At 41.1% G+C, this 24,708-nt stretch overlaps 1 protein-coding gene and 2 long non-coding RNA genes across 16 annotated transcripts in view; 2 read left to right on the plus strand and 1 right to left on the minus strand.

Moving 5' to 3' along the window:
* The window catches only part of LOC146404863 (uncharacterized), an 83,719-nt gene extending 70,099 nt beyond the window's left edge, over positions 1-13,620 (minus strand). For both annotated transcript variants that reach the window (XR_014842162.1, XR_014842163.1), the window contains exon 1: positions 13,451-13,620. This is a non-coding gene — a long non-coding RNA (uncharacterized LOC146404863). The remainder of the gene's footprint in view (positions 1-13,450) is intronic.
* Positions 4,967-8,762, plus strand: LOC146404864 (uncharacterized). The gene is made up of 2 exons (XR_014842165.1): positions 4,967-5,545; positions 5,852-8,762. It is a non-coding gene; the product is annotated as an uncharacterized LOC146404864 (long non-coding RNA).
* Positions 12,878-24,708, plus strand: part of MAP4K3 (mitogen-activated protein kinase kinase kinase kinase 3) — a 197,662-nt gene continuing 185,831 nt past the window's right edge. For 11 of the 13 annotated variants that reach the window (XR_014842159.1, XR_014842158.1, XR_014842154.1 and 8 more), the window contains exon 1: positions 12,878-13,240. Coding sequence is in view for 2 of the 13 variants with exons in the window: in XM_021088336.2 (XP_020943995.1) it covers positions 13,145-13,240 (96 nt within the window). In the remaining 11 variants the exon portion in view is untranslated. The remainder of the gene's footprint in view (positions 13,241-24,708) is intronic. The other 2 variants (XM_085019481.1, XM_085019483.1) reach the window with 1 other exon arrangement.

The raw sequence follows: 24,708 nt of genomic DNA on the forward strand, positions 1-24,708 counted from the left end.
AGGTTTAATTTAAGGAACTGTATTTTGGGATTGTAGCACTTGGACCAAAGAACCATGAGATAGTGGCCTGGATTAATAAAACATCACAAAGGTCCATTAGGAAAACACTCCAGGGACAAAATGGTAGTAGTTTTGAAATAGATCATAGCACCTGCTGCTTTCGTTAAAAGTAACTTTACTGATTCCTAAATTATCTCATCCTATGCTAACTGACTTTTCATTTTGAGAAGATATAATGAAGTCCAGACCTCTGGACTTCATAACATTTATTATGTTCTTTAGCTTTCATCATGGGTTGCTATAGACTAATCTTTTACTCTGCGGTGTCAGGTAAGGTGGTTACCTTAAGTACCAAGCACTTTTTACAAGATGGACTAAGGTTAAATTGAACTCAAAGAAAATTTTTTTTCCAAAAATCCTTTCCTGATTCCATAAGTGGTACATCTTTTGTTTTTTAGTTTTTTTCCCTGGATTACCATTCCCATGTTTAGTCCAACAAACGCTGGAATGAAGGCAGAATAATAACAAGGTATATTTGGTTATAATTATGCATCATAAGAGGAGTGTTTTTCCAAAATACTTTGTTTTTCCTTTTTTTTTTTGGACTTCCTGCGGTATATGGAACTCCCAGGCCATGGATCAGATCTGAGCCACAGCCTCAGTACGAAGCCAAGGTTGCAGCAATGCTGGATCCTTAATTCACTGTGCTGGGCCAGGATCCAACCCATATCCCAGCGCTCCCAAGATGTTGCCAACCCCATTGTGCCATAGCGGGTGCTCCCAAAGTAATTTGTAAGTTTGACCTACGATTATCTGAAAACTAGATACAACCTATAAAACCATTCAACAGTCATAACATGAATTTTTTGAATCTGCTTTTCCCCATAAGAGATCATCCACACTTAATCATTCAAGAGCTGATTATCCAGAATGTGTAATATACAAACCCGTTATTTCTTCTTTTCCCTTCTGCTGCATAATTTTTGGTCATTTCACAGCTCATTAGTATTCTCTCTCTTGGAAAATAAAAGCAAATGTAGCTCAAACTAGTGTTTTCAACTTTCTATGTAAAGGTTGTATAGGACGGGTTGTAATTATCGGTTTATATATCACTGCTCTTTAATCAGTATCTGGTTAGGCTCCACTGGGCACTGGGGAAGAATTAAAGACATTTAAGACATTGTCCCTGCTCTTATGGCTCTTACAGTATAAATGGAGAAACAAGGCTTATGCACAATAAAGTTAAATATTAAAACAAGACAATATGTATTTAAATAACAGTATGAAAGAATCTGGTCATACATACATAACATGAACTTTATGGACCCACGATGGTTTAGAAAAGCAAGAGCATAGTATGATCTGAGAAGATTGTCACAGAAATTCTCAATAAGGTAGTGAGATGAGGTACACATCAAAGAATGGATGGAATTTCAGCTTGGGAAAAGGGGGAAAAAAGAAAATTCTGCACCAACTAAAAAACACAAAATCCCAGAATTCCAGGGTGTGAGATGTACAGTTGCTTTTTTTTGTTTCGTCTTTTTAGGGCCATACCCATGGCATATGGAAGTTCCCAGGCTAGGGGTTGAATCCAAGCTGCAGCTACCGGCCTACACCACAGCTACAGCAACAGAGGATCTGAGACATGTCTGTGACCTACACCACGGCTCACAGCAATGCCAGATCCTTAACCTACGGAGTAAGGCCAGGGATCAAACCCACATCCTAATGGATACTAGTCAGGATCTTAATCCACTGAGCCACAATGGGAACTTCCACAGATACTTTTAAACGAAATATTCCAAGAATACAGAATATAGAAAATTATATAACAAGTTCTTTTATCTTTCCTATCCACTTTGTCACATATTTACTGTTTGCTATATTTGCCTCAAATCCACCCGTTAAAAAACAACAACAAAAAATCTGGCTAAAGGCTTCTATGTACTCTATCATTTCCCTACTTTCTCAGTGAAGGTAGGAACTATCTTAAATTTGGAATTCACCATTATCACACATATTTTTATTTTTTTTAATTTTTTGTCTTTTTGCCTTTTCTAGGGCCGCTTCCCACAGCATATGGAGGTTCCCAGGCCAGGGGGCCAATCGGAGCTGTAGCTGCTGGTCTATGCCAGAGCCACAGCAACACAGGATCAGAGCCATGTCTGCAACCTACATCACAGCTCATGGCAACGCTGGATCCTTAACCCACTGAGCAAGGCTAGGGATCGAACCCTCAACCTCATGGTTCCTAGTTGGATTCGTTAACCACTGAGCCAAAACAGGAACTCCTATCACGAACATTTTTAAATGTTTATGGTAAATGGAAATATGTAGTACTGTTTCATGTATTTACATTTAATGCAGGAGTACTCTTGTGGTTCAATGGATTAAGGATCTGGCTAAGGCGAAAGCTGGATCCCTGGCCCGGGAAATTCCACACACCACAGGCATGGCCAAAAAAAAAGTTAATACACAATGGCATACTTAATGAATCCTCTACCACTTTCTTTTTTTCACTCAATATTCTATTAGTTGAGATTTATGCATATTCTAGTTCTAGTTCTAGTTCATTTAACTATAATATTGTATTCCACTATGTCATCATACAACAATTTACTTATGCATTCTCAGGTTGATGAACATTTAGGTTGTTTCCAATTATTTTCCTGTTATAGACAATGCTTCGGTGTCTATTTGTCTCCTGCATTTGAGGGAGACTTTCTTGTATGTACAAAGAAGTGAAATTGTTAGGCTGTAAGATTCTAAGGCCATCCTTAGCTTTAATAAATAATGAAAAATTGCCTTCTGACGTGGTTGTACCAATTTATTCTCCTCCCCATAGTGTATGATATTTCCCATTTCTTCCTTACTTTTGCAACTCTGATGACTACATCATAGGCACAAAACAGCCAGAGTACCCCAGAGTCAGTTCTTCCTGTAAATTAGCTCACTGTGTAGGTGATGCTCAGCTTTAGATCCAACCATGAACCAGTCCAGCCTGAGTTAAGAGGAGATATCAAACCTCTAGGAGAGAACTGGAGAAGAGCAAAGAAAGGACTGGTTTAGTGGTTGAGGGTTGGGTGCATATTTTATTAATTTTTGCAGCTCCAATATCTAATACAACCTGAAACTCAGTAATCAAAGCTCAGTTTAGATGTTAAATTGACTGGAACTAATTATAAACCCTGACTTGCTTCTGGTTTTCACTCCTCTAATCTTCGATTTCCCCACTAGTAAACTAGGGATGATAATAAAAGACCCATTCCAAAGATAAAATGAGATATAATTATGAAAACATTTCTAAATGCTAAAAGGCGATACAAATTGTCATAAAAGGTTTGAAAGCTACTTCTGTGTTGTGACTTCTCAGATATGACCAGATAATATTTAAGTGGTTCAGAAGTACTGACAAATTTCTCATTGGCATTCTTATTGCAAACCTAATTAATCCCAGGATCCCACCTACTTCAGACTCTGTTCAGGATCACATATAAAGATACACCATAATCTTGAGTTCCATTCTATTCTCTCTAGTCCCCAAATATAAACCTACATACTCTTTCTCTAGGACCCAATTTATTGGGCTCTTGGTTATTTTCTCCCTTCTCGCTTTCTTCTAATGCCTTTAAGGTAGATTTAGGTCCTTTCTGGATAAATTATCTCCCTTCTCTTCTCATTTCCCCACTATCACGTCTCCACTATCCTTTGCTTAAATTCCATATCACAAATACACGAAGCAAAAGCAAGCTGGAAAACACTGCCTGGGGGAGAATGGATACATAGTCATATCTTAATAAATCATCCCACAGCATAAATTTTTTTTATGGAGGTCAGTAACATTATTTTCCCTTTAAATGTTTAAAAAACAAGATCCAGAAACATTTTCTACTCTTCTCAAGTGGCCTTCATTAAAAAAAAAAAAAAAAAATTTGCTCACCATTGCTCTACACTCTGACTCTCACTTAGAAATCTCATGATTCCACCATCATTCTTTGTATGACTCAAATTTACATGTCATGGTCTAATTTCCTGTTGCACTTTCTAAATCTGTCACTATCTTTGCAATGGCTTCTCCTTAATGCCCTTTCATCTTCTCAAACCGAGTATGCTTAAAAGTGAGTTCACACTCATTCCAAATTTAGCTTCCCCCAGGACTTCCATATTTCCATTGTTGGCATTTTAAGAAGCATATTTCTTGGCCAGGTGTGGTATTATCAGAAGAGAATGGGGCCAGAGAGACTAATTAAAAGGCTTGTACCCCATGGCAAAAAAAAAAAAACAGACTTTGCTCAGATTTGCAGACATGGTGTTTGGACTTATTTGGAAGGGCCAAAGAGGACTCTCTTTAGGTGAGAGGTAAGTCCTGAATATTGGCATCAGCAATGTAAGAGTGTTATAATATTAGGTATTAAAAGTTCATACAAACATTTTCAGATATCGATGCCCAGTTAATGGTGTTGATGTTGAGACAGAGAGAATGCCTGTACACAGCTCCACACTTATGCTGAGAAGGATGATTCACAAATTTCATATGAGCTTAGCCATTTGTAAATGAAATACAAAGCAGTGGGGAAATTTTCATGAGTTTCCTTCCTTCCATTCCTTTTACAATGAGAACAATTATTCCATCAACACATGTTTAAAATATTTCTGATGGGATCAGATGCTCAGCTGGGAACGTTCATACTACCAGACGAGTCTTAATTTAAACATAATTTTTAAAAAACAGTGTGTTTAAGTAACCCAGATGGTCAGATTCCAGTCTGAAGTTTTGGCTCTAATGCTGAGAAGTGGCCTTGATCTAGCTGGGCTTTGCCATGAGCTCAGGCCCAGCAAACAGATTTGTTTCCTGGGGCAGAGATCTGGGTCAGCTTGAGAAGTGGGTTACCTTCACATCTGTCATGGGCTATGAGCAGGGGGTAAGGAATAATGAAAAACTCCTGGTACACTATCTTAACTGGGGCTTTTTATTTCTTCTTCTTCTTCCTCTTTTTTTTGGGGGGGGGGTCTGTTTTGATCAGGAAAAAAAATCCAATCTATGTTTAAACCAAATTAGTGGATTTTTTTTTTTCCTAAAGAGGCGAACTTTCTAGATCGATGAGTGGATTGCTTTACTACAGGTTTTGCTGGGAGCGGGGGTTGGAGTCCTCCTAAGGGTATAATTATAACTAGAATAAAGCTTCTAAAGACAAGACCAGCAGGGTAACATGCTGGGCCGTAATCTACCCTGGAACCTCACTGCATGTAACCACATTTGCTCTGGGTCAACTCAGTTTGGCCCAACAGTGGCCTTACTCTGTACTTGAGAACTAGGGAACTGGGCAATACCCTTTAACCAAGGGCAATTTTAGGCTAGATGTTATAGGAAAGGGAACCAGGGAAACACTGTGCTCTAACCCATCAAGGGATAAAAGGTGAATATAATTAGGAGTTTCGTCAGTAAGATTATCTTGGCATATATCTTGTATCCAGCCTATATTCAGCCTGCCCTTCCTTACTTTGTATTTATAAGTATTAAAAGTACTTCAATACTTTGTTGTCAGTTTTTTTTTTTTTTTTTTTGTCTTTTGTCTTTTTGTTGTTGTTGTTGTTATTGTTGCTATTTCTTGGGCCGCTCCCGCGGCATATGGAGGTTCCCAGGCTAGGGGTTGAATCGGAGCTGTAGCCACCGGCCTACGCCAGAGCCACAGCAACGCGGGATCCGAGCCGCGTCTGCAACCTACACCACAGCTCACGGCAACGCCGGATCGTTAACCCACTGAGCAAGGGCAGGGATCGAACCCACAACCTCATGGTTCCTAGTCGGATTCGTTAACCACTGCGCCACGACGGGAACTCCTGTTGTCAGTTTTTTAGAGAGCCTGTACCCCTCAAGAATTAATTGTGTCTAAGAAGATATCAATTACCTAAAGTGCAGGCCCAAAAGCACCCCCCTTGAAATCTTGGCTTTTCAAAAAGATAGGAGGTTCTTGTCTACAAGATCTCACCTGGTAGCAACACTGGGTAGAGATATTTTGTGTTCTGCTTTGTTGGTATCTCTCCTTGGTGATGAGAGGATGATTTGCAATCTGATAAACTGCAGGCGGGGCGGGAACTTCATTGTAGAATCTATGACACCAGGCTTCTCGTCCCTGGCACTTTATGACAATGGGGATCAAGAACACATCTGATGATCTAACTCACAGGGGAGTAAATATGCTTTTTGGAGATGTTTCTTGATGGGGACCCAGGGGCCAGACTGGACCTGAAAATTGTATAATTATAGATTTATAATCTGATCTCCTGGAGTTTGGCAGCACAGTGGCCCTGAGTTTGTTGCAACTATAAAAAACTGATTCATAGTTTAGGCTACAATATAGTGTTGAGATAATAGGTAGTTATAGTCCTCCTGTAATCAACACTGCCCAGACTGCATGTGGAATACTGTGCTTGTACCAGAGTTTAGAAAGATATTAATACATTAAATGTGTCTATATGAGGGAGGTTCAGATGAAATATATGAAGACTATGATGTCTAAGAAAGGCTGAAGGGGATCTGGAAGAATATAAGAGGAGACACAATAGGAAAAGTGAAACTATGAACGTCAATAGTTAGGTCAGCACTGACCCCCATGATGACAAATCTAATGATACTTTTTACCTCCTTCCTACTTAGACTCTCTTTGGCATTTAACGCAGATGATCATTCTCCCTTAAAATTCCCTCCTTCTTTGTTTCATGGATACTAACTGAACTAGTTCCAAAGATGGTAGAGTAGAATTAGAAATGCAAGAGACTTTTGTGTGGAAACAGCTGTGAAGAATAAAGCGAACTGGGAGCAGGAGTAAGAGGGAAGAGTCTTAGACTGCAGAGCAGCTCTGAGAAAGGCTTAGTGAGGTCGATGAAGAATGGTCAACAAAGCTCAGTCATTGGCTGGGAGCATCTGGGGAGGGCCAGACCTCTGCATCAACGTTATGATGGATCCAGAAGACATGGTGGCTGGAGGCTGTCAGGCACACTCCTTACAGCAGGTGCTTCTTTGAAGGGAGTCCAGAGTGCTGCATTTCTATGGCTGCTACACAAAACTCCATTTCTACATGACATACCAGGTGCCACCTTCCTGGCCTCCTTTGCTGAGTTTTCTTCTTTTGCTCACACTCTGAATGTTGGGGTTCTCTAGGATCCCATTTTCTGCCTATTCCATACATCTTCCCTATGAGAATTCATCTCAACCTACAATTTCAAACACTACCATCACTGAATGTTGACACTCATACCATATGCTAACTCAGGTCATCATTTTCTCTCACCTGCTACAAGGGTCTCCTAACCTCCATCTCATCTCCAGTCTTGCCACCTGCCTTCAATTCATTTACCACCTGTAGCTAGTGGGATATTTCTAAGGCACAAATAAGATTATACCACTCCCGTGCTGAAAACCCAGCAATAGCTCCCACGTGTTTTTAACAAAAAAATCCAAATTACTTAAAACAATTTGCATATCCCTCGAAGGAATGGTCCTTGTTTATTACTCTGGCCTCATCTGTTATTCACCCCAAAGAGCTACTTTGAGTGTAAACTTTCTACTCTCAATATGGAGTATACCTTCTTACCTGGCTAATTCTCTACTCGTCTTTCAAGTCTCAGCTTAGAGGTCCCTTCCTCTGTGAAGGTGTCCATAGTCTGCAAAGACTAGATTCAGTGTCCCCTTATGTGACCAAGAACTATATAATAAAGGGCAGGTAGAATCTTTGTCATGCATATACAGAGGGCAGTGAAACATGACTCAGATCTTAATACTGGAAATGTAATGAGGGACAATATTTCACATATCAGAACTTCTCTCAGGGAATATACTATATAAAACAGGAATTCTATGATAGTCTGGTGTGGGTGATAGTTCTCCAATGATGTCAGCATAACTCAGAGCAGTATTAATGGGTGGCAGAGATGTTATGATCCTTGGGGACAGTCCCACACAAGGAAGAGCTGTCCTACCCTAAATGCTAATGAAACCTTCATTGAGACACACTGTGCTGGGAGGTAAGCAAATTTGGGAGCAGAGCTGAATTGCTCAGAATAACAGAGTGGAAGCTGAGAGCTGGTACCTGAGGACTTCCACCTGCACCCACTCCCCATGCAGCACTCCACCTCATCAGTAAATAAATGTTGAATACATGCTTTTAAAATTTTCCTTTTAAATATATTAAAAATATTTATAGTCACTGAAAAAGAACCAAATTGTTAGGCCAAGTGACATCAAACACCTCCTTCTTGTTCTGCTTGTCTGCCCCCTAGTACTTATCTCACTGTCAAGAAATTATCTGAGAACTTGTCTATATCCCTAACTTGAGTTCAGGGACCATTGCATTGCCAAAACCCAATATATGTTTGGCGTACAATAGATGCTCAATAAATATTTCTGAACTCTAATTCTTCAAATTTAAAAATTATCCCTGACCTCTTTTCTAAGTTTCAACTCTAATTTTCATTAGTGCTAAGTATAAAATGTATCAATTATTTTACATTTTTTATTTGAGCACCTCAAACTTAACAGATACAAAACAGAATCATCTGCTTTGATCCAGCGTTAAAATCCTCGCCCAGGAGTTCCTGCTGTGGTGCAGCAGAAACAAAGACAACCTGGAACCATGAGATTGCGGGTTTGATCCCTGGGCGTTGCCATAAGCTGTGGTGTAGGTCGCAGATGTGGCTCAGATCTGGGGTTGCTGTGGTGTAGGCTGGCAGCTGTAGCTTCAATTAGACCCCTAGCCTGGGAACCTCCATATGTTGTGGGTAAGGCCATAAAAAGACAAAAAAGAAAATAAAAAATAAAAAATCCTCCCCCAAATATCCCCAGTTCCTCTTATTATAGCAAATGCTATCATCTTTTTGGGATCTTCTCAATTGTTTAAGACAGAAACCTACTTATCATTCATGTCTCCTGCTCCCTTACCTCCCAGAAACTGGCAATTCCATCTTCTAATTATTTCTTGGTTTCTCTCCCTCCTCTCCAACCTAGCCATCCCTGGCCTTAATTCACGGTCTCTTACATGTGTTATTGCATTTGCTTCCTCAATTATATCTCCATCCCTATCCTCATGACTGTTACCATCTAAAACATTCTAAAATGTACTCAAAAATAACACTAATTAATACTTTGCATGATTACTGTGGTGCCAGTACTACTACAAGGGACATGGAGTTCTCAGGCCAGGGATCAGATCTGAGCCAAAATTGTGACCCAAGCCACAGCTTTGGCGACGCTGGACCCTTAACCCACCATGCTGGGCAATCAAACCTGTGTCTCAGTACTCCCAAGACACTGCCAATCCAGCAGTGCTACAGCAGGAACCCCCACGTATTCTCCTTTTGACTCTTTTAATAGCTCCAGTTTGAAATAACTTCCCCTTATTACTGCCTTCTTACTGAAGACAGAAATGAAATTTGAACCCAGGTAGCCAGGCTCAGAGCTGTGATAGCTAGGCCAGGCTATATAACCTCCTCAAAGTTTCTCATATTGTTTCACAGACATGCAGGGGTCTTATTCTCCTTCTGTAGTGGATGGCTTTACTTCAGTGAGTCCTTTTTGAGCTCAGGTTGGCTCAGGATTCCTTTCCCAAAGCTGCTGGTATATTGAAAATGTGAGTGGTGGATATAAGGCCAATGAGCCAAAGGGGATCCAGTGGGTTATTAGACAAGATGTCCTGAGGATGAAACTGAAAGCTGGTGTGGAGACCAAGGAATTTCTAAGCCACAGACCCGTGGGGGATGTGCTAACAGAAAGATGGTCTGGATATGGTGACAACCGCCACTGCCCATCTTAGCCTTTATGTACTTCCTACTGCGTTTGATGCTTAATATGGGTGAGTACTTTAAGGGCTTGGGCTAAGTGGCCACCTCCTCTATGTCCGTCTGGCAAACTCCAAAATAATCTTCAAGATTTAGCTTTAGCATCATTCCTATACCTTCCCGTCTACATTTATGCCCCTCCTCTGCTTTGTGAGACTGCAAATTTCTTGAGGGCAGGCACAGTGGTTTTTCTTCTTTGTACTTTGCACCACTGGAATCTAATCATCACTGACTCAAATGGTTACAGGGAGGGAGATTTTGGCTTAGCATGAGAGAAAAATTTTAAAGTATACTTTAACTACAGGCTACTAGCTAACAGTCTGGCCCTTGTGTCATACTACCTCTGCTCAAATTTCAGCTGTGTTGCCTTGAGCAGCTTAATCTGTGCCTCAAAAAAAAAAAAAATTGGAGCTAATAATGCCATCAAGTTGTAATCAAGTTGTGAGAATTAAGTGAGATAATACATGGAAAGGACTTGGCTCAGTTCCTGGCACTCTTTAAGCACGTGGGAATGTTAACATATATTTTTTCTATTATTTTATGACTATTCACTACCACCATCTCATAATGAAGCAGGGTGTTTTAGAACAGTGAGTTCTACTTTACTGAAGGTATTCCAGCAGCAGTAAATTCATGAGAGATGCTGTAGAAGCAGTTTATGACTTCTAAGAATGCTTCTAATCGTAGAAGAGGGATGCTATTTCTCTGATTCAAAGAAAGTGTGATTATTAGTGTTACTTCTAGTGAAATTGAGGAATGTTAGAAAAAAAAAAAAGACTTCGGCTTTGGCTCTATGTATATACTACAAAGGACAAATATTTTATTCTTGATTGCAAAAGCCCTTTTATTTATGTTGTAATCCATATGGCAAATCAGGCCCTTACATGCAAATCCATGTCTTTTCTAAAGGCCTAGCTTGGCCCTGCCAAAATGGAACAGACACAACTTTAAAGATTCAGCCCTACTGAAATGTCTTTTCCCTTTGAAAGAAGTCTATTAGTGATGCAAATGCAAAGTTATCTGCACAGATGACAATCCAAGCAAACAAAACAGTGAAACCATTAGAACATTCTTACGCAGGATTCAATCCTGAGAATTTGGCTTTCTGGTATTAAAAAGGCAGAGAAAGAAAGAAGAACTGGCTCCTATTTGGGATGCTTTATTAGGTCTGCTTATCTGAACCCTGGGCTAATTATCCTCATGTTTGGCTTAAAGAGGCCAAGCAATTCTCCAAAAGTGGACAGGCTGAAGGAAGGCCTACATTCTGGGCAAGTGCCTTAAACAGGCAAAAACAGGGTCCTTAGCCACGGAATAACATTTATAGTCAGTTTTCAAGATACCAGAGCTTTAAGGCAGATCCACTTAGAAGAACCTGGAGTTCCCATTGTGATGCAGTGGGTTAAGAATCCAACTGTAGTGCCTAGGGTTGCTGCAGAGGCATAGGTTCAATCCCCAGCCCTGTGCAGTGGGTTAGAATCTGGTGTTGCCACAACTGAAGATTGCACCTGCAGCTCAGATACAATTCCTGGCATGGGAACTTCCACATGCCATGGGTGCAGCCAATAAAAAAAAAAAAATAAGATGAAGAAGAAACCCAAAGATAAGTACTCATCAGGTAGCAATTTAAGTGATGATGTTCATAGTACTGATACTTTAAAATAATTAAAAACTAGACAACTGAAAGTCGGCTTGTACAGGTCAAGAGATGGTCATTTCCCAACATCTTTCAGTCAATAGATGCCCAGAGCAAACAACTTGAGAATTTAGTAAACATGCAATCTTGCCATAAGCCAAAGGATTGAAAAGACAAAAAAAGTATGAGGCAGTTAACTCTAAGTATTTCACTTGACGATTATTTGATTATACTTATTTTATCCTCAACTGGTTTGATAAGACCTAGTTTCTCAGGGAGCCATAAGGCATTTGAGAACATTAATGTTCAGAAGATGTGGAGCCTAAGAGTATTAGGAAAGCGTTTCTGAAGCAAAGCTCCAAAGTGGTATTGCCAAAGTGGCCATCACCTACCTACTTGATCAAAGCTTTTGAGAATGCCTAGTGGTCAATTTATCGAGAACAAAAATTAATCCTCCATACCCACATGCTTTCTTGGACAGATAGTAAGAGCTGGTGCTAGTGTTCACAGAGATGGCACGCAGTGCTTGCAATCTGGGTCTTATGCAGGGTGGGGCTTAGGGTAGGTAAACTATAGAGCTTCCATATCATCACGTGTTGACATTTCAGCTGTGGGAAGGGATCTTGTCCACACTTCACCCCAACCCTCACCTCTCCTCCAGAAGGTTGCTTGACAGCTTACACAGTCCCCGCCCGGGTCTTTGATATCCAGACGTCTCTGGTCAAGGTCAAGCTTTAGTGCTGGGCTCTGTCTGCTCCCACGCCCTTCATGGAGGCTAGCTGGAGGCCGTTTGGCGCATTTTCTCTCGTGTTTTCCCACGCCCACCGACTCCTCCCAGCCGCCCTCCTGGCCTATCTTCTTTTGCACACTGGCAGGTCAAGTCCAAGGGCCTGAGTGGACCACGCACAGCTCACTTTCCCAAGGGCTTTCCTCAGGACGACCCCTGAAAGTCTGTGGTAGTGGGCTGTGTTCTATATGTAGCTGTTTCTGAAAAAAAGAATAGTTTGGGACACTGGTCGTCTTGCAGATTAAAACTATGCTACCTGCTTAGGATGTGGACCTGATGAGGCGTTGGGGGAATGAGAGGCCACCAAGGGCTCTTTTCTGCTTGCCCCCCTCCCCCAGTCCTTCCCCCCGGCCGGTGGTCCCAGGGGCACGCGAACCTTTTCTGGCACCTCACGGCAGCCGTCGCGCGCGGGTCCACGGTCCGCTCGGGCCGGGTAGTGCAGGCAGTCTGCCCTAGCTCGAGAGGCGCGCGAAGCGGAGCGCGCACCGGGCGGGCCGCGCGCGGGGTCGGAGAGCGCTCCCTCCGGGATCGCGGCTGCGCAGTCGCGCCAGAGCCGGGAAAAGAGGGAGGAGGGTGGAGGAGCCGGAGTAAGGGGAGGGGGAGGAGCGGCGAAAGCGGAAGCCATGTTGGAGTTTCACCCGGAGCGAGGGGCTGCGAGCGTTCTTCGCTCCGTGTGGGTGTGACCCGGGTTCGGCGCCGCGGCGGGCTGCGGGGGGCGGGGACGGTTAGGCCGGTCGTCGTCGTCCGCGGCGGCGGCCGCAGCGTGGGGCCGGGCGATTGTGACCGCCGGGGGAGCAGGGGGCCGGCTGCGGCTCCCACTCTCCGTGTGGCCCCCTGAGCGCCCCCCCTCCCCTGCTCGGGAGGGAGGCGGGGGGCACCCGGGGCCCGCCATGAACCCCGGTTTCGATCTGTCCCGCCGGAACCCGCAGGAAGACTTCGAGCTGATTCAGCGCATCGGCAGCGGCACCTACGGCGACGTCTACAAGGTGAGGGTGAGGGGCCGCGCGCCGCCGAGGCCTCGGGGGCGCTGACCCGCCGCGGGGAGGGCCCGGGGCGCCGGCGAGCCGCTGCCTCTCGGCGAGAGACGCTGGCGCCCGGGAGCCGTGGGGGAGGAGGAGCAGCGGGCGCCCAGGGCTCCGCGGCCATGCAGCGAACAAAGGGCCAGACGATTAACCCGGGGACCTCCGAGTCTTTACCTGATCTTGCCCCGGACGCACATTTCCCGGGGAGGGCTGACCGGCGGCGGCTACGCTGCTCATCCGCGCGCAGAGAGGGTCATCGCGTTTGTTGCATTGGCAGGATCCGGGCGGCCAGCCGGACCGCAGGGGTTTGGCGTCTGTCAAACCTGCGTGCTTCATGCGGACCTGGGGTTGTCCGCGATGCGTTGGCAACTGCTGTCCTCCAGACCTGGTGGTGATTGCACTGGGCAGCCGACATCGACCACCCCTCAGCTTTTAGCCTCTTAGCGTCCGCAGGCTAGTTTCTTTTAATTTTCCAAGTAATGACTTTGTTTTGTAAAGAAAGAGAGATCTAGTTAGTATAACTTTCTCTCTCTGACGAAAGAGCAACTTTGTTTTCTCCAGCTCAAATCGGAATATGGTGCTTTATTAAACTTGTTTTTGCTAGTGGTACATAGGAATCAGCTTTTTTTTTTATTTAGCAAATACTTAGGAAAGGTACTGGTGTGACAAGGTGAGGATTCAAAGTCCATTAGTAGTACAGCATTCCTGTTGTAGAGGGACCACTTCTAAATGTGGGAGATAAATCATGCTTCCCTGGCCAGCTCAACTCTTGGCCCCGCAGAGACTGCCAAGAAGAGGAGGCTAGTGCCAAATGTGGCAGCAGTCTTGATTTGGTCCAGTATCTTCTTACTTGTAACTGAAGTGGAACTCCTCCTGTTTCACATAACACCTGAAGCTGTGCAAGGGAACTAATTTTACTTTGGAAAGTTTAGTCTTAACTTTCTTTTGTCCAGATTGAAGCGGTAGATTTTTGCTTTTGCTTCACTGTAACACAGACGGTAAGGTAGGTATTTAGTACAGTGCAGCCAGTAATCTGCATTAGTCTTGTTTTGTGGATGATTTGCTTTCCATCATCACTTATTTCACCACTTTTCTACATAAAACAACACGGGTGCCTTGCATATAAGGTACTGTGCATCTTTCGAAGCACTTGGGTTATAGTAGTAAAAGAGACATCTTCCCAAGTCTTACTTGTCTTTATTTTTTGGAGAGGAACAATATTAAATAACCATTGAAATAATTTTATTGCAGTTTTATTTTGTGCTGCAGAGGAGAAGAGAGGATTAGGATTAGGGTTATGAGAGCATATAACAGAGGGACCTCATCTCCTCTGAGGAGTCCGAGGCAGTGAAGAGGGGGATATGCCAGTTAGAGGGAGCATGATCTGTGAAGGCTTGGAGGCCCCAAGGAACAGGGTAAGGATTTAAAGAAGGCATGTATGGCCTGAGCAGCCAGAGGGGGATTATGGTTTCAGAATCATGCAGGCCTCTTAGGTCTTATAAAGAGATGGGACCTCTCTTTAGCACAAAAGGGAGCCATTGCAAGGGTTTTAAGTAGGAGAGTGAACTTAGATTTGGATTTTTATCAGGTTTGCCTTCTGTCGTGTGGGGGATGGAGATGGAGGGCCAGGGGTAAAGAGCAGCTAGGAGGTCACTGTGAGAATGACCATTATGGTATTGTGTTTGGAATTTGTAGGGATTGTGAAAGTCGAAGTGAGTGGATCCAGGTAGCTTAGAGGTGGTTTAAGGGAGTCTGGTTGTATCCAGATACAAAGTTAACTGAAACTTTGCTGATGTGTCAGACTTAGGTGGCATTGTGGACAGTAAATTCTTTTTCAGTTCTTTGCAAAAATAATTGGCCATTATTTACTATATTTAGAAAAAAACAGCTGGTAGTTAAGCCACATGATTAAAAAGTAAAAAAAAAAAAAAAAAAATTAGGGCCTGTGATTTCCTAAGGACATCTAAGTACAGTACAGGCATAAGTTGATTATTGTTGTCGTCTGTTTAAAATAATGATAATATAAGCTAACATTTGTAGAGTGCTTATTCCTTACCAGGCACAGCTCTTAAGACTTCTCCATGTATTAACTTACTTAATTCTTACAACAATCCCTGAAATAGACCCTGTTATTAAGTCCATTTTGCAATGGAAGAAACTGAGGCACAGGGAGGTTATGGTAACTTGCCAAAGTTGGTAGGTGGCAAAGCCAAAATGTGAACCAGTTCCTTTAGCCACTGCATTCTTAACCCTTAGGCAGTACTGCTTTTGTCTGAAGACGGGATATAGACAGATAATATATTATCGAATTTCCAGTGGAGAAACAGAGGCACACACTTGGTTCAGTATTTCATTTGCAACCACACTTTGAGTTAAAGTGGATCTTTAAGTAGTAGTTGGAATACCTAACTCCTGCTGTGCAGCCAGGCCTCACTGTTTTTGTAGAGTCTGCCAAGGGGACATCAGATAATAAATGCTTGATCCCTGCCTGCCAGACTCTTAATACCAGGGGCCCAAAGCAGAGAAACGCCGTGTGGTTTTTGGCATCATATCCTCTGCTTGCTAAATAACCAAAGGCTTAAACTATTTGTATTTTTGTCTGAACATAATCATGTTTATGCTGTAAAGATAATAGGTTTTTTTTTTTTTGTCTTTATTTTTAAGGCTGCATCCGAGGCATATGGAGTTTCCCAGGCTAGGGGTCAAATTGTAGTTGTGGCTGCTGGCCTGCACCACAGCCATAGCAACATGGTATCCGAGCTACATTTTCGACCTACACCACAGCTAAGCTCACGGCAACGCTGGATCCTTAACCCACTGAGCGAGGTCAGGGATCGAACCTGAGTCCTCATGGATACTAGTTGGGTTCGTTAACCTCTGAGCCACAATGGGAACTCCGATAATAGGTTTTTTTGCATTTGTTTTGCTGTTTTGAGTTTTCATTAATTTTAGAAATGGTGGTAAGTAGAGAGGTGTGCATTAAAAGTTTTTTAAAAAGCCAGTATATATAATTTGCTCCTTAATTTGTTAGTGTTTAGGTGCTAAAAATGGAATGATCTGGTTAAGTAAATAAGTTAGAGACCTGATTATTTATAGTCATTCTTAGAAGGTTGGTGTTTTAAGGGACTTTTATTTTGAATACTATGTCCTACCCAATTTAATAATATGCTTATTATATTTAAGGTGGCTTGATTTAGTTAAGAAGTACTGAGTTAGGATGTGGAAGATCTGGTATGTGTTAGCTTTGTGGCCTTGTAAATTCATTTAGCCTGTCAGAGCTGTTTTGTGAAAGTATTACCATCATATGCCCTTCTATTTATGGTGTTAAATGACTTGAGTTTCACTCAATAAATAAGTTTTCATTTTTTTGAGGCCCCAAAATGCAAAAATACGTTTCCTCTGCACTGTATTAAAAATACATGAAAACATAGGTTAAAAGGTCATACATACTTTCAAATGTCCTGTAACTCTGGGCTTTATCTGGTAGATGGAAGTGACCTAGGGACCTGGGAGTTAGAGCTAGAAAGAGCTCTGTGCTTAGGCCTCAGGAGGCCTACAAAACCCTCTTAAATTAATAGGCTTAATGTTGTATGGGTGTATTTTTTCTGGAGAGATGGCTTATGTTATTCATTATGTTTTCAGAGAAGCCCATGTTCCCTGAAAAGAATGATCTATTGATTTGTCTTTTGAAAAAGATTTTTTGGATAAGTTAGGTAGTTCTATACCATATCATGTTTTTTTTGCTTTATTTTTATTACAAATGAATTTATCACATCTGTAGTTGTATAATGATCATAACAATCCAATTTCACAGGATTTCCGTCCCATAACCCAAGCACATCCCCCCACCCCCCAAAATGTCTCCTCTGGAGACTGTAAGTTTTTCAATGTCTGTGAGTCAGCATCTGTTCTGCAAAGAAGTTCACTGTGCCCTTTTTTCAGATTCCACATGTCAGTGAAAGCATTTGGCGTTGGTGTCTCATTGTATGGCCGACTTCACTTAGCATGATAGTTTCTAGGTCCATCCATGTTGCTGAAAATGCTGGTATTTCATTCTTTTTAATGGCTGGGTAATATTCCATTGTGTATATGTACCACATCTTCTTGATCCACTCCTCTGTCGATGGACATTTAGGTTGTTTCCATGTCTTGGCTACTGCAAATAGTGCTGCAATGAACATGGGAGTACCTGTGTCTTTGCGAGTCGTCGTTTTTTTCTGGATAAATGCCCAGAAGTGGGATTGCTGGATCAAATGGTAGTTCTATTTTGAGTTTTCTGAGGAATCTCGCTACTGCTTTCCACAGTGGTTGCACCAATTTACAATCCCACCAACAATGTACCTAGGGTTCCTTTTTCTCCACACCCTCTCCAGCACTTCTTGTTTGTAGACTTTTTGATGATGGCCATTCTGGCTGGTGTAAGGTGGTACCTCATCGTGGTTTTGATGTGCATTTCTCTAATAATGAGTGATGTTGAACATCTTTTCATGTGTTTTTTGGCCATCTGTATGTCTTCTTTGGAGAACTGTCTGTTGAGATCTTCTGCCCATTTTTGGATGGGGTTGTTTGTATTTTTGGTATGGAGCTGCAGAAGGTGTTTGTAGGTTTTGGAGATGAATCCCTTGTCAGTCGATTCACTTGCAAAGATTTTCTCCCATTCTGTGGGTTGTCTTTGCATTTTGTTCAGGGTTTCCTTTGCTGTGCAGAAACTTTGAAGTTTGAGTAGGTCCCATTTGTTTATTTTTGTTTTTACTGTCATGACTCTAAGAGGTGGATCTGAGAAGATGTTGCTGTCGTTTATGTCAGAGAGTGTTTGGCCTATGTTTTCCTCTAAGAGTTTTATAGTATCTGGTTTTATATCTAGGTCTTGTGTCCATTTGGAGTTGATTTTTGTGTATGGTGTTAGGGAGTGTTCTAATTTCATTCTTTTCCCATGTGGCTGTCCAATTTTCCCAGCACCACTTATTGAACAAGCTGTCTTTTCTCCATTATATATTCTTGCCTCCTTTATCATAGATTAGTTGGTATACCTTATCATGTTATCAGCATTTATCAACACTAATATACTTTTCACCTGTGTTACTACTTTTTTTTTTTTTTAGGGCCGCACTTGTGCCATATGGCAGTTCCAAGACTGGGGTTGAACTGGAGCTGCAGCTGCCTGCCTACACCACAGCCACAGCCACAGCCACAGCCACACGGGAATCCTTAATGGACTGATCGAGACCAGGGATCACATCCACAACCTCATGGATGATAGTTGGATTCTTAACCCACTGAGCTACAACGGGAACTCTGTTGTGCTATTTTTTCTTAGGCAGTTTTCCAATTTAATTTGTTTTATTCCTACCCTTAGAGTCTTTAGGTCCTGATGTCTTTCTAGATTTATTGCTCAAGAGAAGATACTAAAGCAGTAGATGTAAGGCAAGGTTGTTTTGAAGGACCGGTCTTAATGTGTTTCTAAGGGAATATCTCATCTGGTCTCCGGGCTTTAGCCTGGTCCCTGTGAACGACTCCCAGATGTCTCCAGCTTGTGTTCTCTCCTGAGTTCTGGCCCATTGTCTCCAGGTGACCTCTTCACAGACTACATTTTCCTCCAAAGGTGTAACTTTTCTCATAGTCTACTTTTGTCAAATGTCCCAGTAATGACAGTTTGCTAAGGCTTAAAGCCTTGGGATCATTTACTTCTGGACTGAACTTTGTCAGCATTTTCCAAAGTGTCACTAGGGCACTCACGGAAAAGCAGTACTATGAGTGTATCAGAGACTGAGGAGTCCTATTGTAAAAGAAACCGGTGACCTTTGCTTAACCCAGGAAACTCCAAACTTACTTGACCGAGGCATTCTTTTTCTCTGTAATACTGATTCCTTGTCCTTAGAATGGGTGTCTTGTAGAACATGCTTTGGAAATGTTGATATTGATTTTATCTACATGTGTTTGGGAGCCATTCCCTCTGAAGCAGAGGCTGTAATGTGGCTAAACTCCAAGGTAGCATTCTCATGGTAGTCTGTAAACAGACTGGAGTCTCTATGAAGGCTGACAGAAGAAAAATTGAAGAATTTAACAGTGAAATCAAGACATTAATTCATGGAGTTTGCGTTGTGGCTCAGTGGTAACAAACCTGGCTGGTATCTTTGAGGACTCAAGTTTGAACCCTGGCCTAGCTCAGTGTGTTAAGGATCTGGCATTGCCGTGAGCTATGTGGTATAGGTTGCAGACGCGGCTCAGATCCCCTGTCGCTGTGGCTGTGGTGTAGGCCAGCGGCTGTATCTCCAGTTCCACCCCTAGCCTGGGAACTTCCATGTGCTGAGGGTGCAGCCCTAAAAAGCAAACAAAACAAAACATTAATTTGTATGTTCAAGAATTTACTGAATTATAGGTTGGCTTATTTGTAACTGCATCTTTCAGGGAGGTTCTGATATTATCAAACACATTTTTTTCATTATAGTCAGGATTTATAAGAACTTTTTTGGAGGAGTTCCCATCATGGCTCAGTGGTTAACGAACCCAAGTAGTATCCATGAGGACGCGGGTTGGATCCCTAGCCTTGCTCAGTGGTTTAAGGATCTGGTGTTGCCATGAGCTGTGGTGTAGGTTGCAGACGTGGCTCGGATCCCCATTGCTGTGTCTGTGGCTTGGGCCAGCAGCTCCAATTCGACCCTAGCCTAGGAACCTCCATATGCTGAGGGTGAGGCAAAAGCCAAAAAAAAAAACCAAAAAAACAAAAAAACAAGAACTTTTCTGGAAAACTCAGTTCTAATACCTTGCCTCTTATGGGGAATGTGAAGACCTTAAGCATTTAGAAAAGAACAGCTGAAAGAAAATAGAATGTGGCTGTCTGGGGTATGTTCCTTTTTATTTTCATGGAGGACAAAGTCTAGGACCGGAGGAATTGGTCCTAAACTTCAAAAAGATTTTGAGTATTTAAGGTAAATTAGAGTTTTCTAGCACCAGTAGTTATTTGAGATGAAAAGTGACAGTAGAACAGCTTGTGGAATAATTTCTCAAGAGAGCTTTAAAACAAACAGGTTATCTGACTTTGATGTGGATCTGATTCCCTAAAGTAGGTACTTTACCTTCAAGATTTGGAATTTGTATATATAGTTACTTGTGAAGGAACATTTAATTATTTTGTACTGAGAATAAATAGTTAATAATTCTCTCATGAGAGTCCATTGCACATCCATCCTACACTGAATAGCTGGAATATAAAAGGAAAGGGTCTAAGGACTGTGCATGGAGTAGCAAAAATGACAAGAACTTGGTGCTTTATTTACAGGGAAATGAAACATGAACCCTACTTTTAGCTTTCACAGTTTGATTATTATTATTATTTTTTAATTTTAGGGCCATACCCTCAACATAATAGAGGTTCCCAGGCTAGGGGTGGATTCAGAGCTGCAGCTGCAGGCCTACTCCACAGCAACGCTGGATCTGAGCCGCATCTGTGACCTACACTGCAACTCACGGCAGTGCCAGATCCTTAACCCACTGAGTGAGGCTGGGAATCTAACCCGCGTCCTCATGAATACTAGTTGGGTTCATTACTGCTGAGCCACAGTGGTAACTCCTAGCTATCATAGTTTGAGATCAAAACCTTGTTGATTTTCTCTTTTCTAGCACATTAAATCTCTTCCTGGCTGAGGGATTGTTTTGACACTACATAATCTGGACAACCTACCTCTCTGTAGCACAGTATAGTGATTTAATAGGTGGATTCTGGAGTCAGACTGCCTAGTTTCACTACCCACTAGCCGATTACATAATCCTTCTCTCTGTGCCTCAGTTTCCTCAGTTGTAAAACAGAGATCCTTAGAAAAGTGCTTAGGACAGTGCCTGTCACCTAATAACTCAGTAATTGTTAATTCCTGTCAATAGTATGATTTATTTTTCAATTTAATTTTTTATTTTGTAATGAAGTATACTTCACTTGTACAGCAAAGTGATTCAGTTATGCATATACAAATATCCATTCTTTTTCGGATTCTTTTTCCATATAGATTATTACAGAATATTGAGTACAGTTCTTTGTGGTATACAGTAGGTCCTTGTTGATATATATAGTAGTGTGTATATGTCAATACCAAACTCCTAATTTATTGCCCCCCCCACCTTTCCTTTTTGGTAACCATAAATTTGTTTTTGAAAGTCTGTAAGTCTGTTTTTCTGTTTTGTAAATAAGTTCATTTGTATCATTTTTTAAGGTTGCACATGTGAGTGATATCATATGATATTTTTCTTTCTTTCTAACTTCACTTAGTGTGATAATCTCTTGATCCATCCATTTTGCTGTAAATGGCATTGTTTCTTTTCTATGACCAAGTAATATTCCTTTGTGTATATGTGCCACATCTTTTTTTTTTTTTTTTTTTTTTTTTTTTTGTCTTTTTAGGGCCACACCTCATGTCATATGGAGATTCCCAGTCTAGGGATTGAATTGGAGATGCAGCTGCCAGCCTACACCACAGCCACAGTAACACAGGATCCAAGCCATGTCTGTGACCTACACCACAGCTCAGCACAACACCGGATCCTTAACCCACTGAGCTAGGCCAGGGATCGAACCTGGGTCCTCATGGATGCTAGTCAGATTTGTTTTTGCTGAGCCACAACAGCAACTTCTGTACCACATGTTCTTTATCCATTCCTCTGTCAGTGGGCATTTAGGTTGCTTCCATGTCTTGGCTATTGTTAATAGTACTTCAGTGTACATTGGGGTTCATGTATTTTTTGGAATTATGCTTTTCTCCAAATACATGCCCAGGAGTGGGATTGGGATTTTTAGTTTTTTAAGGAAATTTCATACTGTAAAAACAGTGGTTATACCAGTTTACATTCCCACTAACAGTGTTAAGAAGGTTCCCTTTCTTGACACCCTCTCCAGCATTTATTATTTGTAGACTTTGATGGCCATCTTGACCTCATTGTAGTTTTGATTTGCATTTATCTAATAATTAGCAGTGTTGAGCATTTTTTTATTTGCTTTTTAGTCATTTGTATGTCTTCTTTGGAGAAACGTCTATTTAAATTTTCAGTTTTTGATCGTGTTGTTTATTTGATACTGACCTGCATGAGCTGTTTGTATATTTAGGAGATTAATCCCTTGTCAGTTGCTTCATTTGCAAATGTTTTCTCCCATTCTGTGGGTTGTCTTTTTATTTCGTTTGTGGTTTTCTTTGCTGTGCAAAAGCTTTTAAGTTTAGTTAGGTCCCATTGGTTTATTTTAGTTTTTATTGTCATTATTCTAGGAGGTGAATCAAATAAGATATTGCTGTGATTTATGTCAAAGAGTGTTTTGCCTGTTTTCCTCTAGGAGTTTTATAGTATCTAGCCTTACATTTAGGTCTTTAATCTATTTTGAGTTTATTTTTGGGTATGATGTTAGAAAATATTCTAATCTCATTTTTTAAAATATAGCCCTCCAGTTTACCCAGCACCACTTATTGAAGAAACTGTCCTTTCTCTATGTATATTCTTGCTTCTTTTGTCATACATTAGTTGACCATAGGTGCATGGGTTTTATCTGGGCTTTCTATCCTGTTTCATTGATCTGTATTTCTCTTTTTGTACCAGTACCATACTGTTGCAATTATTGTAGCTTTGTAGTATAATCGGAAGTCAGGGGGCCTGATTTCTTCAGCCCCATCCTCCCCCCCCCCCAAGAATTGTTTTGGCTCTTTGAGGGTTTTGTATTTTCATACAAATTTAAAAATTTTTTGTCCTAGTTCTGTGAAAAATGCCATTGGTAATTTGATAGGGATTGCATTGAATCTATAGATTGCCTGGGGTAGTGTAGTTATTTTGATAATATTGATTCTTCTAATCCAAGAACATGGTATATGTCTTTCCATCTCTGTTTTCCATTTCTTTCAGCAGTGTCATAGTTTTCAGAGTACTGGTCTTCTGACTTCTTAAGCAGGTTTATTCCTAGGTATTCTATTCTTTTTGATGCAGTGGTAAATGGGATTGTATCCTTAATTTCTTTCTGATCTTTCATTGTTGGTATATAGAAATGCAAGAGATTTTTGTGTATTAAGTTTCATATCCTGCAACTTTACCAAATTCATTGATGAACTCTAGTAGTTTTCTGATAGCATTTTTAAGATTTTCTATTGTATCATGTCATCTGCAAACAGTGGCAGTTTTATGTCTTCTCTTCCAATTTGGATTCCTTTTGTTTCTTTTTCTTCTCTGATTGATTTGGATGGGACTTCAGAAACTGTGTTGAATAAAAATGGCAAGAGTGGACATCCTTGTTTCGTTCCTGATCTTAGCGGAAATGCTTTCTTTCAGCTTTTCACCATTGAGTGTCATGTTAGCTATGTCGTATGTGGCCTTTGTTTAGTGGAGGTAAGTGCCCTTTGTGCCCACTTTCTGGAGAATTTTTAATCATAAATGGATATTGAATTTTGTCAAAAGCTTTTTCTGCATCTGTTGAGATGACCACATGGTTTTTATTCTTCAGTTGTTAATGTGGTGTATCACACTGATTGATTTGCAGATATTGAAGAATCCTTACATCTGTGATAAATCCCACTTGATCATGGTGTATGATCCTTTTAATTTATTGTTGGATTTGGTTTGCTAGTATTTTGTTGAGGATTTTTGCATCTATATTCTTTGGTGATATTGGCCTATAATTTTCTTACTTTGAGGTGTCTTCATTTGGTCTTGGTATCAGGTGGCTCATAGAATAAGTTTGGGAGTGTTTCCTCCTCTGCAGGTTTTTGGAATAGTTTCAGTAGGATAGATGTTAACTCTTCTCTAAATGTTTGATGGAATTTGCCTATGAAGGCATCTAGTCCTGGACCTTTGTTTTTGGAAGCTTTTAAATCACAGTTTCAATTTGAGTACTTGCAATTGTTCATGTTTTCTCTTTGTTCCTGGTTCAGTCTTGGAAGATTGTACCTTTCTAAGGTTGTCCATTTATTGGCATTTAGTTGCTTGTAGTAGTCTTTTATGATCCTTTGTGTTTCTGTGGTGTCAGTTGTAACTTCTGCCTTTTCATTTCTAATTTTATTGATTTCAGCCCTTTCCCTTTTTTTCTTGATGAGTCTGGCTAAAGGTTTATCAGTTTTGGTTTTTTTTAATCTTTTCAAAGAACCAACTTTCAGTTTCATTGATCTTTTATATTGTTTTCTTTGTCTCTACTTCATTTATTTCTGCTCTGATATTTATGATGTCTTTCCTTCTACTAACTTTGGATTTTGTTTGTTTTTCTTTCTCTAGTTGCTTTAGGTGTAGGTTTAGATTGTTTGAGATTTTTCTTGTTTCCTGAGGTAAGACCGTATTACTAGAAACTACTCTCTTAGAACAGCTTTTGCTGCATCCCATAGGTTTTGGATCATTGTGTTTTCATTTTCTTTTGTCTCTAGGTATTCTTTTATTTTCTCTTTGATTTCTAAAGTGATCCATTGGTTGTTTAGTAAATA

The sequence above is a fragment of the Sus scrofa genome, chromosome 3 (assembly GCF_054392235.1).
Source record: "Sus scrofa isolate SSC_HxYL_T2T_F1_AM1 chromosome 3, Sscrofa_HxYL_maternal_Yorkshire_Landrace_v2.0, whole genome shotgun sequence".
Lineage (NCBI taxonomy): Eukaryota > Metazoa > Chordata > Mammalia > Artiodactyla > Suidae > Sus > Sus scrofa.